The 15,419-nt window shown below is 34.1% G+C and overlaps 1 protein-coding gene across 1 annotated transcript in view; it reads right to left on the reverse strand.

Moving 5' to 3' along the window:
• Nucleotides 1-2,480: 2,480 nt before the first annotated feature.
• CSMD3 (CUB and Sushi multiple domains 3) overlaps nucleotides 2,481-15,419 on the reverse strand; it is a 693,764-nt gene continuing 680,825 nt past the window's right edge. The window contains exons 67-71 of the mRNA XM_026101199.2: nucleotides 13,842-14,000; nucleotides 9,252-9,364; nucleotides 8,313-8,400; nucleotides 5,864-5,999; nucleotides 2,481-4,625 (exon numbers count right to left, since the gene is read on the reverse strand). Coding sequence (XP_025956984.2) covers nucleotides 4,466-4,625; nucleotides 5,864-5,999; nucleotides 8,313-8,400; nucleotides 9,252-9,364; nucleotides 13,842-14,000 — 656 coding nt within the window. The 3' untranslated portion in view covers nucleotides 2,481-4,465. The remainder of the gene's footprint in view (nucleotides 4,626-5,863; nucleotides 6,000-8,312; nucleotides 8,401-9,251; nucleotides 9,365-13,841; nucleotides 14,001-15,419) is intronic.

Consider the following 15,419-nt stretch of genomic DNA (forward strand, 5'->3'; position numbering starts at 1 on the left):
GCATTTCCAGACATTACATCATGCTCCCCTCACTTGAATACTATCTTCTGAAATAATTAATTATTTCACAGAGGAAGATAGAACAGGCGCAAAAGAATAAAATGTTTAATTGATAACAAGTAATATAGATATTACTAACTTCCAACTTTACTAGAAAAACAATGCAGTGCATCTTTTTTCATCATGTTTGATTGAACTTTGATATCGTATCAAAACAAAATTCAGCTTTTAGGAAATCTTTAGGTTTTGAGAGATGCTGAGTAGATTTTCTGTAGTAGCATGTATTGCTAGTAAAATGAGAAAAAAATGTTGAGACAGTAAAAAAAATGGTAACTTCCTGCACAAGAGATCTATGCCTTACTTACAATATTGTACTAGTTAGGTAAGAGTTAGGACTTAAAACTGAATCTGCACCCTGGAACACAGATCTGCTCACCTACTTGTACAATCACATCCAGAATCTGAAATTGCCCTCATTTCACTAATGTTGGAAAAAATGACAGATACTTCATAACACTTCAGCCAACTATACTAATGGGTTGACGTATAACATCTGCTTTTAAGACTTGGAAAAGAAAAGCTGTCTTTTACACAGACTTGGCTTATAGGCTTATTTTACTTTCCACTGGCTCTCTGTAAGAAGCCATAAAACCTGTAGCTGTTAAATGATTTTCCCCACAAGCACAGCTTCTTGTATTGCTGTCAGAGAATTCTTGTAGGATAATACATCTTGCTTATGTACTAAAGCCAGCTGTATTTCACAAACAAAAATAAAATCAGACATCTTTAGCAACATTCTGTGATGGTTTGGCTGTTCTGAACAGTTCCACTAGAACTGCTAATCTGGGGAACCTAGGTACTACTGTGTGGTTTCTGGATTCATTACACAACTAGATCCTGGTACAGCTTTAATGAAAATGAGTTGTTCAGCTGGTTCATGACAAGCAGACGGTGTCAAATTAATAGAGCTCAATGAATTGCTTCAGTGCATGGTGTAAATGCTCCTGGAGTTATTCTGTTTAGTGGCTATTTGGTTACAGAAACTTCAGTGAAGTTTTAAATCTCTAAGTCCTTAGTACTGCAGAAGCTACCTTAATCTTGAAAGGACTTGCATAACCTTCTCTGTATTCCCCCACGCTTTCTCCGTGTAGTGTGTTTCCTTGAACAACGTAGCCAGAAAGCTTGGTGGAAAAACAGACAGATTATTTTCTGCTGTCTTCCTGAGAAAAACAAGAAACAGTGAGCAGCCTACGATAGAGCTAACCACCCCCATTCAAGCAACCTGACCTGAAATTCCATATACCACAGTGGAAATAATCACTCTGCCACTAGAAGGGTGTACCATTCACACACACACACACACACACACACACACACAGATTGTGAGTCATTTAGCTAGGGAAACCCGGTAAAAAAAGAAATCTGTTATGAATAGTTCATTCTGTATGCAGTGAAGTCAGTACAGCCCTTGAAAAGTGCAAGTCGGATTCTATTTTGATCATTAACAGAGTTGTTCAGGAGGTTCAATGTAAGTGTTACTTTTTTTTATATGTTAAAACATATGATGCATAAGCCAAAAATGCAACAGCTCAACTCCAGATTCTAGGCTGTGTATTAAAGTTTGGCCACTGTGTAACAGGTTTATTTCCCCCCTTTCAGAATTAACTAATTTGCTCAAGCCTCCCCACAAACATTAGGGCATGACTCTCACAACATTGTTTTTATGGTGACTTCTTCCTTCTCTTTCCAATGTATTTAGCAATACAGTCTTCACTGATTTCAAGGCAGGCTTGAATGGGCCTTTTCAATTTATATTTAGCATCAAATTCTCAGAATAATATTAGACTTTTTTTTTCAGTTGTAGTCCATGAGTAGCATCTCCAGTCATGATCTGTCATCCACTTTCCATGCATGCAAGCAAAATGGGATGTTAAAAGACATTTTTCATTTTATATGAAAATAACATTTTCTCATTATTTCCTCCAGTAATACCCCCCTCCCAGTTTAATGCTATTGAAAATCATCACCTTTTTTTTTAATGGCAGAAAATACTGTATGCACTAGTATTATCTGTTAATAAGTAGAAAGATAGCAAACATCAGTAAGCAGGCTATCTACAAGTTTCACGAACATTAAACTTTTCTTAATTTGCTTTTTTCTTTTAAAGGGTAAAAAAATTGACTTTTCTGTGCTTTGCACTAGGTTGACAAGTACAGGCCTTTCTTGCAAATCTGCTTCTTCAAGTCAAATGAAAAATTAATTTTAGTAAAAAAAAAAAAAAAGTACACTTTGGGTTCATTGCTTGTTTGTAAAAGTAATCTAAATCTTGCCACTTTAGCTAAAATACACAGAAAGACTGAGAAAACAAAACACTGTTTTAAGACTGACAAAAATAGGGAATTTGAATGATTAACTTGGCTATTTTCTAGTCTTCGCACTTGAAATGGGTTTAAAGCTCATCTTCCAAAGAAGAAACATGGTTAAAAAAGCAATTGTCCATTTTTATTTTGTTTACATTGCACTGAAAATTTACATCATACTTTTACAAATCCTTTTTTCATAAAAATATACTTCTTTACAAAAGTGTATGCATTAATATAAGAGGAGTAGCCAGTTGCAGAAGAAACATTTTAAACGATCTCAAATGTATTAACCTTAACATTAATGAATGAATCATAGTTATTGCAGTCATTTGAATAAACAAGAATAAATAACAACCAATGATATAAAATATAAAACAGCATCCTTTTAGTAGAATACAGTTTGACAGAGTTGTATGAATTTTCAAAACAAAGTGTTGTAAAATGGTTTATAAGAAATTCATCAAACATTATAGAAATCCAAGCAGCAATCCTGGGAACAATGATTTTTGGTAGGCACTCTCTATTATGGTAATAAAAAGTTTAGATTTTCACAGAATTATTAATGTCTGAAAGGGACAATAACAGATAATTCACACTGGCTAACACACAGTATTTGTGAGTCATGCTATAAAAGGAAGACAATGACCTACATCAAATAAATTACTGAGTTGCCATTGAATAATTCTGTTATGAAACAACTGCAAAACTAAAAACTACATTTCCTTAGAAGTGGTTCTGGAATGTCTAAAACTTGTATTTGAGGGCTGTGGAATTGGAATTGTCCCTAATATGGATTGCCTCTAATAAAATCATGGCTTTATTTTTTTATATATAATTTTGTTTTCATTGCACTATGGTAATATAATTAATTTTAAATCATTAATTGTAAGGATTTGTTTCCATAAAATACAGAGATAAAATAAAGATGAAAACAAAGTTTCCAAATTATAATCACCTCTTGCCTTGTAGGCACTATCCAAAGTTCACTGAAGTTTGTTAGACTCTTTCCATAAACTTCAATGTGATTTTGCCATGCTCTGTGCATGCATTTCAACAAAATGCTAAAGGAATAAATTGACACGATACAGTCTAGATTTAACTAGAATGGATTGAAATATAGACCCTTATAATTTTGATAGATCGATTTGATTCCTAATGTTCCTGTAAACTGCACTTTTAAATTGGAAACATCATTAAGTTATGTTTTGACATTTGAAAAAATTTCAAAAAGGTCACTCTTCCAAATGATCTTCATCAGTAAGCCACATGACAAAGCACAATTCATCCTAGCATCTTGATTGCAAAATTTGTCTAATTTAAGGTTGACAAGAGGAATGTAGGAACTGATTTACACCCATTACCACCTGTGGGTGTTGTTGATGAAAACAGAGAAAAGGAGCTTGATTTGGAACACAGAAAGGAAGCAAGATATGAAAGAGGGAAATAAATTCATTAACTAAGATCCAAAACCTTGACATTTTAATTTTTCTTCTGTGACGTGAAAAGAGTAAGTTGTACTTGTTGATTTTTAAATACCATATCCTGGAGTTAAAAATTAACAGATTCAAGAAAAGAAATGCTAAACTGGCTGAATAAATGAAAAAGTGGTACAAATTTATGAGAAAGATGTAGCATGTGACTGTTAAAGAGAAGTCAGTGACCTATTGTCTCCTGTAAGTATAGCTCTTATTTTCTACCTATAACTTTTCTTTTTTTTTTTAACCCAGAACCTCTATTATAGTTTTTATAAAGCACAGAAGTACTGATAGTGGATGCTCCTCCAATATATGCAAATACGTTTTATGTTTTAGAATAATCTCCTTTTTAAAAAAAGCAAATAAACTGTGAGTAAGCACTCATGGAGTGCAGCAGATTTTTTTGTAAAACTCTCCATGGTAAACATGAAGACAATTCTGATCCAGTTTATGAAAACAAAACAAAACAAAAAAACCCAACCCACTCTTGTCTATCATCCTCAGGAAAAGGTGACCCAGTATATCCTGAAAAGTGTGCTTTAATTTGTTTTTTTTTTAAATCAGTGAACTATATGTGCACTGTGTTGTGTTTCAATTTCCATACTTTGAAAATATATCATTACCACATTATACCATTGTGCAAACAGTGTTCAAGTTGGGGTCAAATCGTACAGCTTTCCCTTCCGCAGACTTTGCATTTGTGTCATACATGGGGTTTTCAAAAGCAGCTTGTCCATTATTATTTTCATGTACAGAGCATCCTGTATACTGTGTTTTAGGTGCAGTCCTGTTGAAGAAAGACAGAGTGACATGTAAGGTATTTGTGATTCATTTAAAAAGGTGTTCCTCTGAAAACTCAGTTAACAACCCCAGAAGAGGTAGGCATTTCTACTTGAATGATCGAATGATAAGTAGTTAAAAATACAACAATTTAAACTCATAAAGATGCAATCATTCCACAGACAGAGAACAAATTTTCTTTTTCCTCTGAAGACACAACACATTTATTGAGAACCAATTTATAGTTGAAAAATATTCTTTTTTACTAAATAACTCAAAATGTCAGTTTAATCCTCTGAAAATGTTCCATCTATGTTGTAATGCAAAACTTACATGATTTGGTAAAGTATCTATATAAAATGTAAAGATAAACTATTAGATCATACAGTTTATAGCAAATATATAAAATAATACTATTTGGGCATCTGCATTCCTTCACACTCTAAACCAGTTCAAAATCAAATAGTACGGTTAAAAAATTATGGCACATGCTTTAAACTGATGTTACCCTGCAGAGTGTGTCACAATTATTATAATTAGGCTACCAACATTAAATGACCATTTTGACTTCCAGTAGGCAATGAATTGTCTTGCATTGCAGTGATTAAATTTTCTTTAGTCCCCTAATGCTTTATAACTATAGAAAAAGATTACTTGAAAATAGATCTGAAGAATTAATATTGGTCTCAATAACAAGAACAAACTGTTCAACTCTGTTGAACTCAGACTAACAGAATGACACTGAGATGGTGGCTGTATAACATAATTGCATATGAACTAATAATTTTAGATATAGAAACAGTTCGATAATGAAACCCCTCACGGACATAATACTTGCATGTATTTGCAAGCCAATAAACAGAGCAGTCATTAAAATAAATTACTCAAGATATGACTGACAATTCTGTTGCATGTCAAAACAAAATACAAGCTAATGTAAGTAAACACAAAACACACTGACTATATTATTTTCTGTATGCCAAGAATTTATCTATCTCATCAATGTTGTTCTCATAAAGAGGGAAATTTATAACATTTTAAATAGGTAGGAGTTAAAGTACAGTATGGTACAATAATCTTATCTCTCAATCAGCCATACCTAAACACAGATAGGAAGAAATGTTCATATGGACATTTTGCAAACATTTTGTGCCTTTGCACAAATCTTGTTTTATTCTGAGAAAGTTTGAGGACAATAAGAACACAAATTAATACAGGGATTTTATGTGTGTAATTTATGCTTACCTTTGTTTATAAAGATAAAAGCCAAAACCTGCAAATATAAGGGCAAAGAAAGGCACAAGGATAGCAATGGCCACTGAACTACTATTTGTACCATGTGGTTGATTAGAAGAATTGGAACTCTCAGACATGTTAAGACCTAAAAAGAATAAGAAAAAACAAGCAATACAGTATCTGTCTGTTACCTCTGACACATACTACTCCATAAACTTCAGAATTCAGTAAAAGTTAAAGAGCTTTCGGATCAAATAGCACCTCGTGATTAGGTCATCAAAATGCATTCATACATCTGTATGCCGAGACCACTGGAAAACTAAACGTAGTATGGAGTACCATATTGTGATAAAGAAGTGGATGCTGAAGGTCAGGAGAATGGGACATAACTATCTGCCTGTATGTTCTAAGTTTTTGATGTTATTCTATGAAACCTTAAATACCTGGTGAAGGACTTTTTCAGTATCTTAATTATGCAGATAAATGACATAATAATGTATTGAGTTACAAAAACTCAAATTTAGAATAACTATATATATATAGGAAAGAAAAATGAATGCTCCATTCATTAAAAAAAAAAAAAAAAAAAAAAGATTGAAAGGAAAGGGTAAATCAGCTGAAAAGGCAAACCGAAAATTCATCACATTGATTTAATTAGGCACTGCTGTTGATACACCGAGTGTAAGAGGTAGGAAAAAGTTTAAAGAACAAAGGCCAGATATTGATAGAAAAATATGAACATGATCTGCTGCTATTAGATTATCTAAACAGTCAAGACATACACCTTTTTATATGAAGAAGAGAATACCACTTTTAAACCTTGAAATAGTCTGACTAAGAATTATGGAGTTAGTTTTCTGACTTTCTCAATCTTATAAAGGAATATGGGGAAAATAACAAAAATAACCCAGATAACCAATATATTAAAATACAGAAAATTAAATTATATGTTGGAAGGAAAATTGACTAGGAACAAAAATCAAAATATTTTGTTTCAGAGAAAAAATTTTCTTGTTTCTTGTTTCTTTGGATGAAATAATTAAGTGGTAAACGTGTTAAAGAAAATCTGTTCAATGATTGTCCTATAGTGTGAACTATATTACTGACTTCTTTAATTTATCTTGTACACACATTAAACCTATTCCTGAATGAACCATTCTCGTCCTACAGGGTGGAACACATTAAAAATGTTTTGAATATAATTACAGAAAAGATTCTCCCAAGTGAATAAAAAGAGAAATCCCTCTGAAAATCAAATTAAGAAATAAAATTTCCATAAGAATCTACCAAAATGCTTTGCCAAGGCACTCTTGCATTTTACTTTTTATTAGATGATTTTAAAATATTTGAGATACTTGAAATAAGTTGATACAGGGAAATCACTTTTAAAATATTAGTTTAAAGGAAATGTTCCTGATGAATATATTTCTAAAAGTTCTTTTAAAAACACTTGCATATCAAATACCATGGAAATCAAGTTATGATACCAAACAGAGTATTAGGATTGTAAAAAAAGAATAGTTTGCCTTTACCTCATATATTCATTAATAAATACTTCCATAATGTTCAAGATGTATTAATATTAAAGAATTTCTCGATTTTGCTCAAACAATAAGAGTGCTAAGAGTGAAGCATTGTGGCTGGAAGAACCTACATTTGCTTCCAGATACACTAATTTTATATGAAAATAAGTATTCTATTTAAGGAGGAATAACAGTAACAAAACATATTTCCTCTTCTAACACTTTCTTAATAGTATTTTACCATTTGATAAGTTATTTTAAATTCAATTCAAATCCTTTTTGAAGAAGAAATATCACAATTCTCATAGGACACTATCAGATAAGTGTCTGACATTCTTTTCTGCTTAAATAAGCACAGAATAGAAATATTTCTGTTACCGATGCTGTCTTCTCCAGAAAGAATAAATAATAATTATTAGTTTGGCATAGAACTGAATTTATAGACCCAAGAAGTCCATTTTCATGAAATAACTGTTTATTAACTCAATAAAATTTTGGTTTTCTTAAGATTATCATAAGGAACTATTTGAAAATATTCAACAGGATCACTCTTCTATCCAGTATTTAGGTTTAATGTTGTTTCAGTACCAAGAACTAAGGTCTATTTAGCATAGTACTCTTTCTAAAACACATGCTCTTTAAACAATGATTAAGATGTAGAATTAAATGAATTACACACATTCTTATAAAAATATTGCTGAAGGCACTGCAAATGTATAGCTATAATAAGCAGTACATCACAAGGCAATTGTAACTTCATACATGACAAAACACTCTTTGTAAGTACATAGTACTTTGAATGTGATTTTAAGAAATGTCAGTATTCTGTAAAATGTCAATGCTGATAAAGTTCTTCAGAGACTTTCATTCTGTATGATATAATGAAGCAGAATATAGGACACTGAATTGGAAAAACATTAGAATTTGTTGAATACCTAATCTCTGAAGTCCAAATTGCCCGTAATCTTTACCCTGGATGAACCCTTGAAAAACATATGTAGCTCCATCAGGTTCAGCAGAAACCTGTAAACAAAAAGCACTTACAATTGAACAGGGAAAAGTTGCTTATTAGTATCTAATTAGGAGAGAGGTGCTCTACTATGCTTGACTGCTTACCATTATTCCTCATTAAAAATAAATAAATAAATAAAATAATACTCTTTCTGCTAGGAAATGTATAAAGTACAAAAGAAAAGACATCTGTTAAAGGGACAAATTAGAAATGTTAGATTATGACCAGATACAGTACCTTACACTACCTTGAACCAAATTACTTTTTAAACCAACAAAACTTAAACAGTCTAGCAATTCAAGAAGTCAGCATTACTAAGCTCCTTACATACTTGATAATTATCTGATTTTTTAGGAAGTGGCTGGCAAAAGTTATGTGGAAGATAATCCCACAGAGGCACGCATTGAGATGTTAATAATCACTTTAAATAAGAAAGGCCCTCCATTCAACTGACAGGTAGTTGCTTTGTTCGTACTCAGTGCTCATTAGAGTAATTAATTATACAGCAGTAGACAAGAAGAATATTGAATGAGGCTTTGGTATAAGAACAAGATATGCTAGTATAAACCTAGAAGACCTGGGGGAGTGGGAAAAGGGTTGTGATCCTATGAATATCTCCCTTACTAGAGTAAGCAGGTTCTACACTAAGACATGCCTACAAAGTATGGCAATTCCCATATTTTTCCTCAGTCTGGTCCCCTACATCTTACAGTGACATTTTCTTTTCTTTTAATAGATCGTCATTGTGAACAGCATTTCACTTGATATGTCTCAACATTTTTGGTGCAGAACACCAGCATGACTTCAAACAATAATAAATCCCCCCTTTGCATTCTCTCTTTTGTAATAGGAATATACTCACAAAACCATCCATTGCCCATTTTTCCTCTTTCAACTTGCTTGCAGAAGTATGAGAGGGTGCTTTAATGAGATATATGTGGAGCATCAGCCGAGCTTCTTGGCTTTTATACACTCCTGTAGAATATGGTTTTAAAGTTTATATTTGTGTTAGGTAGACAAATCATTTCATTTTTAAGGATAAGCATTTAATTTCTTGCCTTAAATTGCCTTAAAGGGAAAAGAGGAAGAGTAGGTATCATTTTAAGCAACATTTTATTTTAGTAAGATACATTCTTTTATTGAAGCTAAAATATTTTGTGAAATTATTTCTATTACCATAGAATTTCAATGGAAACGGTTTTTAATTTAGCCCACAGAGCAGACAGAATGGAAACTATTCACACAACTGCCTACTTAATAGTTATGGTAACAAGTCTGAGACAAAGAAGAAACATTGACAGTGATGTGGTTTGAGATAAAGCATATGGTTTTGAATCAGGCAGAGTGTATTTGAACCTCAATTTCGAGATCTGTAGTTTAGCCATCAAGTCAAGAAGGCGATAAAGGAACATCCACATAGAAAAAAAAGAATTTCAAAAGCGGGCGCTGAATTAAAAATGCCTGAATTTGAAAGGATTTCACAAAAATGAAATTGTCCTCAATTGTCCTCTATCAGTCAGTATTGTAACTGTGTCTTCCAGACAGTGACGAGACATGCGTATAACCTTATTTATTTTGTAGGCAAAATTGATTGATTCATTTTCATTTCTGCAGAATAAATATTTAGAACCCAAATAACTGTATTTGTTAACTTGTAGAATGAGAATAAAATAGTACAATATGCTTAGTGATCTAATCTTGCATCGTAATGACGGTGAATAGAGAACATACAGTCAAATAAAACTAATTTTTTTTTTTTTAATGATTGCTACCAATTAATGGCTTAGAAACCTTGGGGTTTAGATAGCAGAGCTCTTTAGTATGCTTATTTCCTTTCTGGCAGGGCACTGCTATTACTGTTCCACTCATATGAAGTTTCAATTTGCAGAAGCACACAGGGTTCTATTGCATTTAATATGCAAGCTGATGATGTTTAAAACTTTTAACAGAAACAAAACTGAAACGCAAACCAAGAAAAAATAACCCCAAACCATTATTCCTCCTCCTCCACAAATTTTCACCAAACTGAAATTAAAAGTCACTGATTGATTGATTCAATACATCATAGATGTCATACTGCAAATGAATTAGGCTCAAACACTGACTTTGATTTCCTTTTTTTTTTTTTTTTCTATTTTATATGACTACCAAATGTGGATGACTTGAGACTAGATTTAGCCAGTATGTTTTAGCTAAGCATGAATTAAACTAGATCTCTTTTTATTAACCAGCTCAAAACTCAAGTAGTGAAGCAATGCCTTTAAGTTGCCCACTTCCCATTTTTTATGCTTGTCTAAATTCTGTGATGAGAACACGAATTAATGACAGCACTGAGATGTAGGAGAAGGTCCTCACTCTCCAGCGAAAAAGTGTAGCTAAGGCTACACATAAACACTAGCTAACACAGTGGCAGAAGGAAAGAAATATCTAGATTTTCTGAACAGGGACTTAGTGCTGCTAGCATCTTTGGGTAGAGAAGGAAGGAATGCTGACACAGCTAACTAGCTTGGCATTGGATGGTGGTGCTGTGAAGAAGAGTTCTGGGAAATACTAGAGTTCTCAAACTAGAAGGCAGAGTTTTATATACGTGGTCAGCAGAAAATGGTGGGTGATGTTATTGTGTTATACAGAATTCCACAGGAGAAAAACTGGAATTAAAGAGTTGTCACATCTGTCTTGCTGGTAGCTAATCTGAAAAAGATAACACTTAAAATGGAAACTGATTGCAGTCCCACATAAATTCCAAAGAAGAAAAGTCATTTAACCTTGACCTCTGTGTTAGGAGTTCGGTCTCTCTAGGCTCTCACTGCAGGCTATGAAAAGATATAAGCACCTGAAAAGTCCAATTCAGACTATGATGCAACCTGCCTAGCTCTTTTCAGAAGCTGTAGTAGGAGGCAGGGCAATGAAGTTCCTAATTCAGGTTTCTCATTTATGTGCCTAAATTCACAGAAGAAAAGCCTTCTCCATATTCAGGACAGGCAATTTCTCCACACTCTGTAAGGAGCATAGTTATATATAATTATCTGTTGGGCTAACAAGCAGCCTTACTTTTGTGTTAACACTGCATGGAACTCAAATTAATATGCCTTGATGAGGTACATTTTAGTCTCTTGTTTTAAGGACTGCATTAACTTTATCATATAGCTGTTTGTCACTTCAGAATTTGGACAGTGAGCCTCTGATTATTACCAGAAACTTGGGAAAAAATCATTCACATCTGCAATGAATGTAGTGCATAAACATACACCAGGAAATATTTGCATGACGCTGGAGCTCTGGTGTGTATACAGGAGCATGAACATTGTGTATGAATGCTCAAGCAAGAATATAGAGAAAAATTATCCCACAGAGCAAGACACCCCGTTTTCTGCTAATTTACAGTGATGGATTCACAGGTAATTCTCCATGAAAGGCTGATGTGCTTCCTCAGAGCTGGCCACCAGTTTCCCAATGGACAAGACAGTGTCTAGTCTGAGTCAAATCAATAAATAAATCCTCATAGTCATTTTTGTACAGCTGCGCCTTCCTTTTCTCTTAACCTCTGTAATAGCGTTCCTGTTTTCACTCAAGCTAACCCGTTTCTAACCTGTGTGACAAAGATGTATACTACGATCACTGCAAGCAGAGGTGTCAAAGAAAACAGAAGGGGGGGGGGAAAAAAAAAGCAGCAAACAATGAAAACTATCAACCAACGAGATGGAATGCAAAACAGTGAGTACTGCAGGGGAGAGAGCTCCTTTTCAGCTCAGGAACATATAGGTCACATATAGGAAAATTCAACTTTCTGACGTCTAAATGTCTTTTTGATCCATCCATACATCCTTGACCCTAAGATACTCTTTCAATACATAAGATCTCAGTTTCCTGTCTATAAAATGGGTAAAGAAAATAGCATTAATTACATGAGAAAGAAGATGAAGTATGCAACGCCTGTATGCAGAGTACAAATGGGCATTTGTAGTAACCACATTTGTGTCCAACTGGGGAACAATTTTCTTTGGGGAAGGAGGTTGCTTGGGTGAAAAGGCACAGCTTTTACATTTAATAATCCCAATACATGAAATACTACATTTGCTGCACCTAACACCCTCACAGAAACTACATGGCTGAAACCAAACAGACAACACATGACAGAACAAATTCACACAAACAGTCAAGAAAATACAGTTGCCAGTCAGAAAATATTTTTAGGAAACAGCCAGCCCGTGCATGACCTCTCGAGTCTGACTCAAAGGAGACCTATGAAATACCTTCAACAAGACAAGTCTGGTGGAAAAAAAACCCCAAACACTGCTTTATAAGATACTAAAAATTATGAACTCAGCAGACAATGATTCTGTGGCCCATTACATGCTTCCCAATGACCAACCGCCTCAGAAACACATGCACTCAACTTTCCTCCTCTCTTTTTCCCTCAGGCTGATGGCCTGTCACTTCCCTTCTTGCTAACAGCTCCATAAAGTACAGTCGCGTTAAACTACTTGAGAGAAAGGGGTCCTTACATGACAAACAAGACTAAGAATAGCAGTGTCCAGCCTACACTTTACTTTTTAGGCTTCGTCAGCCCCTTGTGAAGGGTGTCATAGGCAGATGGTGAGGTTACATGAACCAAGTTTTCGGTGACGATATTGATTTAAGGTGGTTTTTTCGTGCTGCTTCTCCAGGCCCCGTGCTACAGCCCACCACTCCTGCGCTGTGACAGGCCCACGGTGCGCATGGCTGTGCTGCGAACTCAGTCAAGAAACTGATAGGGTTTGAAAAACAAACCAAAATTACAAACCCAATCATTTTTATAGTATTTTTGCTTGCTTGCCTGTCAAGCCATATCTGCAGTTCCCACAGCATAGAGAACTGTGCGTGCCATTGTGCCAGCATAACCATGGTGACAGTGCTCTGCGGTGCAGGGACGGTGGGAATAACGTAAACCAGTGTCACAGTCAAGGACTTCTTCTGAAGCCATGAAGGCTTGCTGATTTTTTCAACTATATCAGCTAGTCTGACGAAAGCTGTCATCTCTCCTTATTCTCCATATTCTTTAATTATCTCTGCTTTGCTAGGTCAACCCATATCAATATCATCATACTGCTTTTTAGCCATTAATATGTTTTGTAGGGAAATTTTGTCATTTAAGAATTAAGAAAACCTCAAGAACAGTAATTTATAGAATTTAAGAAAGAAGAATGTATGAGAATTAGGATGATTCTCACACTCCTCATTCCCTGTTAAATCCAACTATAATAAAAACCTGAAAAAATAGAAAAAGTGGAGGAAAAAGTGAAAAATTCCCTTCAAAAGGAGGTGAATTAAAATCAAAATTTCTGTGATAAACCAAGATAGTTTCTCAGTCATTGCAGTTGTTGAAAGTTTAAGTGTGAAGCATAAAATTACAGGCAACAAATGTATATAAAGCAGCAAAATTAAATTCAAATGAGTTTTTCTTATCCCCTACCTGAAAGCAGCAATTCCATGTTGCTGTTAGTAAGTGTTGCATTTACTCTTCCCGAAGTTGCATTGAAACTGGTGACTGTCAAAGTCATAGGCTGTTTCTTGCTTTTGTAGTTGTAAGATCCTTTCCATATATAATTTTGCGCAAATACATCATCAGGAACTATACAGACATCAAACATATTTCAATATATATTGCAATATTTAGTAGCTATGAAGTTAAACATCCAGCAAAATGTATGATAAATAACAGCATTTCCTTTACTCTCCCCTCTCTACTTCTTAGATCTATTGGGCATAATCTTCACATATAAAGCACAAAAAGCTGACATAAACATTCATGAAAGGAATACATTAGTACTGAAGAACTCAGTCCCTGCTATACCTTCACTGGCACCTTTCTTCAAATATGGACATGTGCTAAGAAACCCTAACTTTGTAAGGTCTAATTTAATGGCTGTAACCAAAAGACCAGATTCTTCTCCTTGCAAAATCTATTCTGTGCCAGTACAGACAGGCAGAGATATACAGCTAGGATTAAGTTTAGCAGAAAATAGCATCTATTTAGATATTAAAATCTTTGTAACCATGCTTAAATGACACTACTGGCTAATAGGTATCTACTTTAATATCTGCCCATATTATCCTTAATGCAAATGTTGTATAAGAAGCTTTGTCTTGACTTCAAATGATTAGAAAACAATACGAGCTTTATCAGGAGAAAAAAGTCATTCCCCTAATTTAAAATTCAAAGGAGATCATAGACTGCAGGAAGAATAAGTATGTCCGATTTGTACCTCTGCTTTCAAAATTTACTGCTATCTAACTGTAAAATGGTTAATTTTAAGTAATGATATTCTAGCAACAGTATTGTTCAGAAGAAATGTGTAACTTAGGCAGTGAAATACAGATATATGGTAATGTTTAAATCTTAATATGAGATGCCATTTAAACAATGAAATTTAAGGTGACTAATGATGACTTTACTATATTTGACAAAGGAAATGTATCAAATTTAGACCTATCAAAGTAATCAATATTTAAAATTGCCACTTTCATGAGATCTGGAGCCACATCCACTCAAGTTTGATTAAAAGCTCTCAGCTCGCAGCTGCATTGGCATCTCATGTAGGAGAAGCACACAAGAACATTTGCCCTTTCCCTCTCAGGACATCCCAAAATTCAAGACTTGGACACACTGGAACACCTGACAGTCTTCTTCTATTGTTTCTTTTATGGGCCACAGAGACAGGGTGTCTTCCCTATGGAGGAAAAATATCCCTCATATGTTTTTATTTGTGCATGCATACAAGAATTGTTTTACAAATAAATGTTTAAGAGCAAAGCATCTAGATACTAAGCCTGCAAACTGCAAGCAAGGAAACAGTCTGGTGCAAACAGTCTTATGCTGTTTATTTGTGCTCTGCCTGCTCTTCTTTCACACGGTTTCAGGAAAACTGAAACTTTATGTACTTTATGTATTTTATGTGAGCTTTATGTACTTTATTTGCAATTAACTGGGATTGTGCAAAAAGTTTCTGAATGGAAAAATTGATAACATTACTCCCATATGTTTCCCAGT

Source organism: Dromaius novaehollandiae, chromosome 2 (assembly GCF_036370855.1).
Source record: "Dromaius novaehollandiae isolate bDroNov1 chromosome 2, bDroNov1.hap1, whole genome shotgun sequence".
NCBI classification, from domain to species: domain Eukaryota; kingdom Metazoa; phylum Chordata; class Aves; order Casuariiformes; family Dromaiidae; genus Dromaius; species Dromaius novaehollandiae.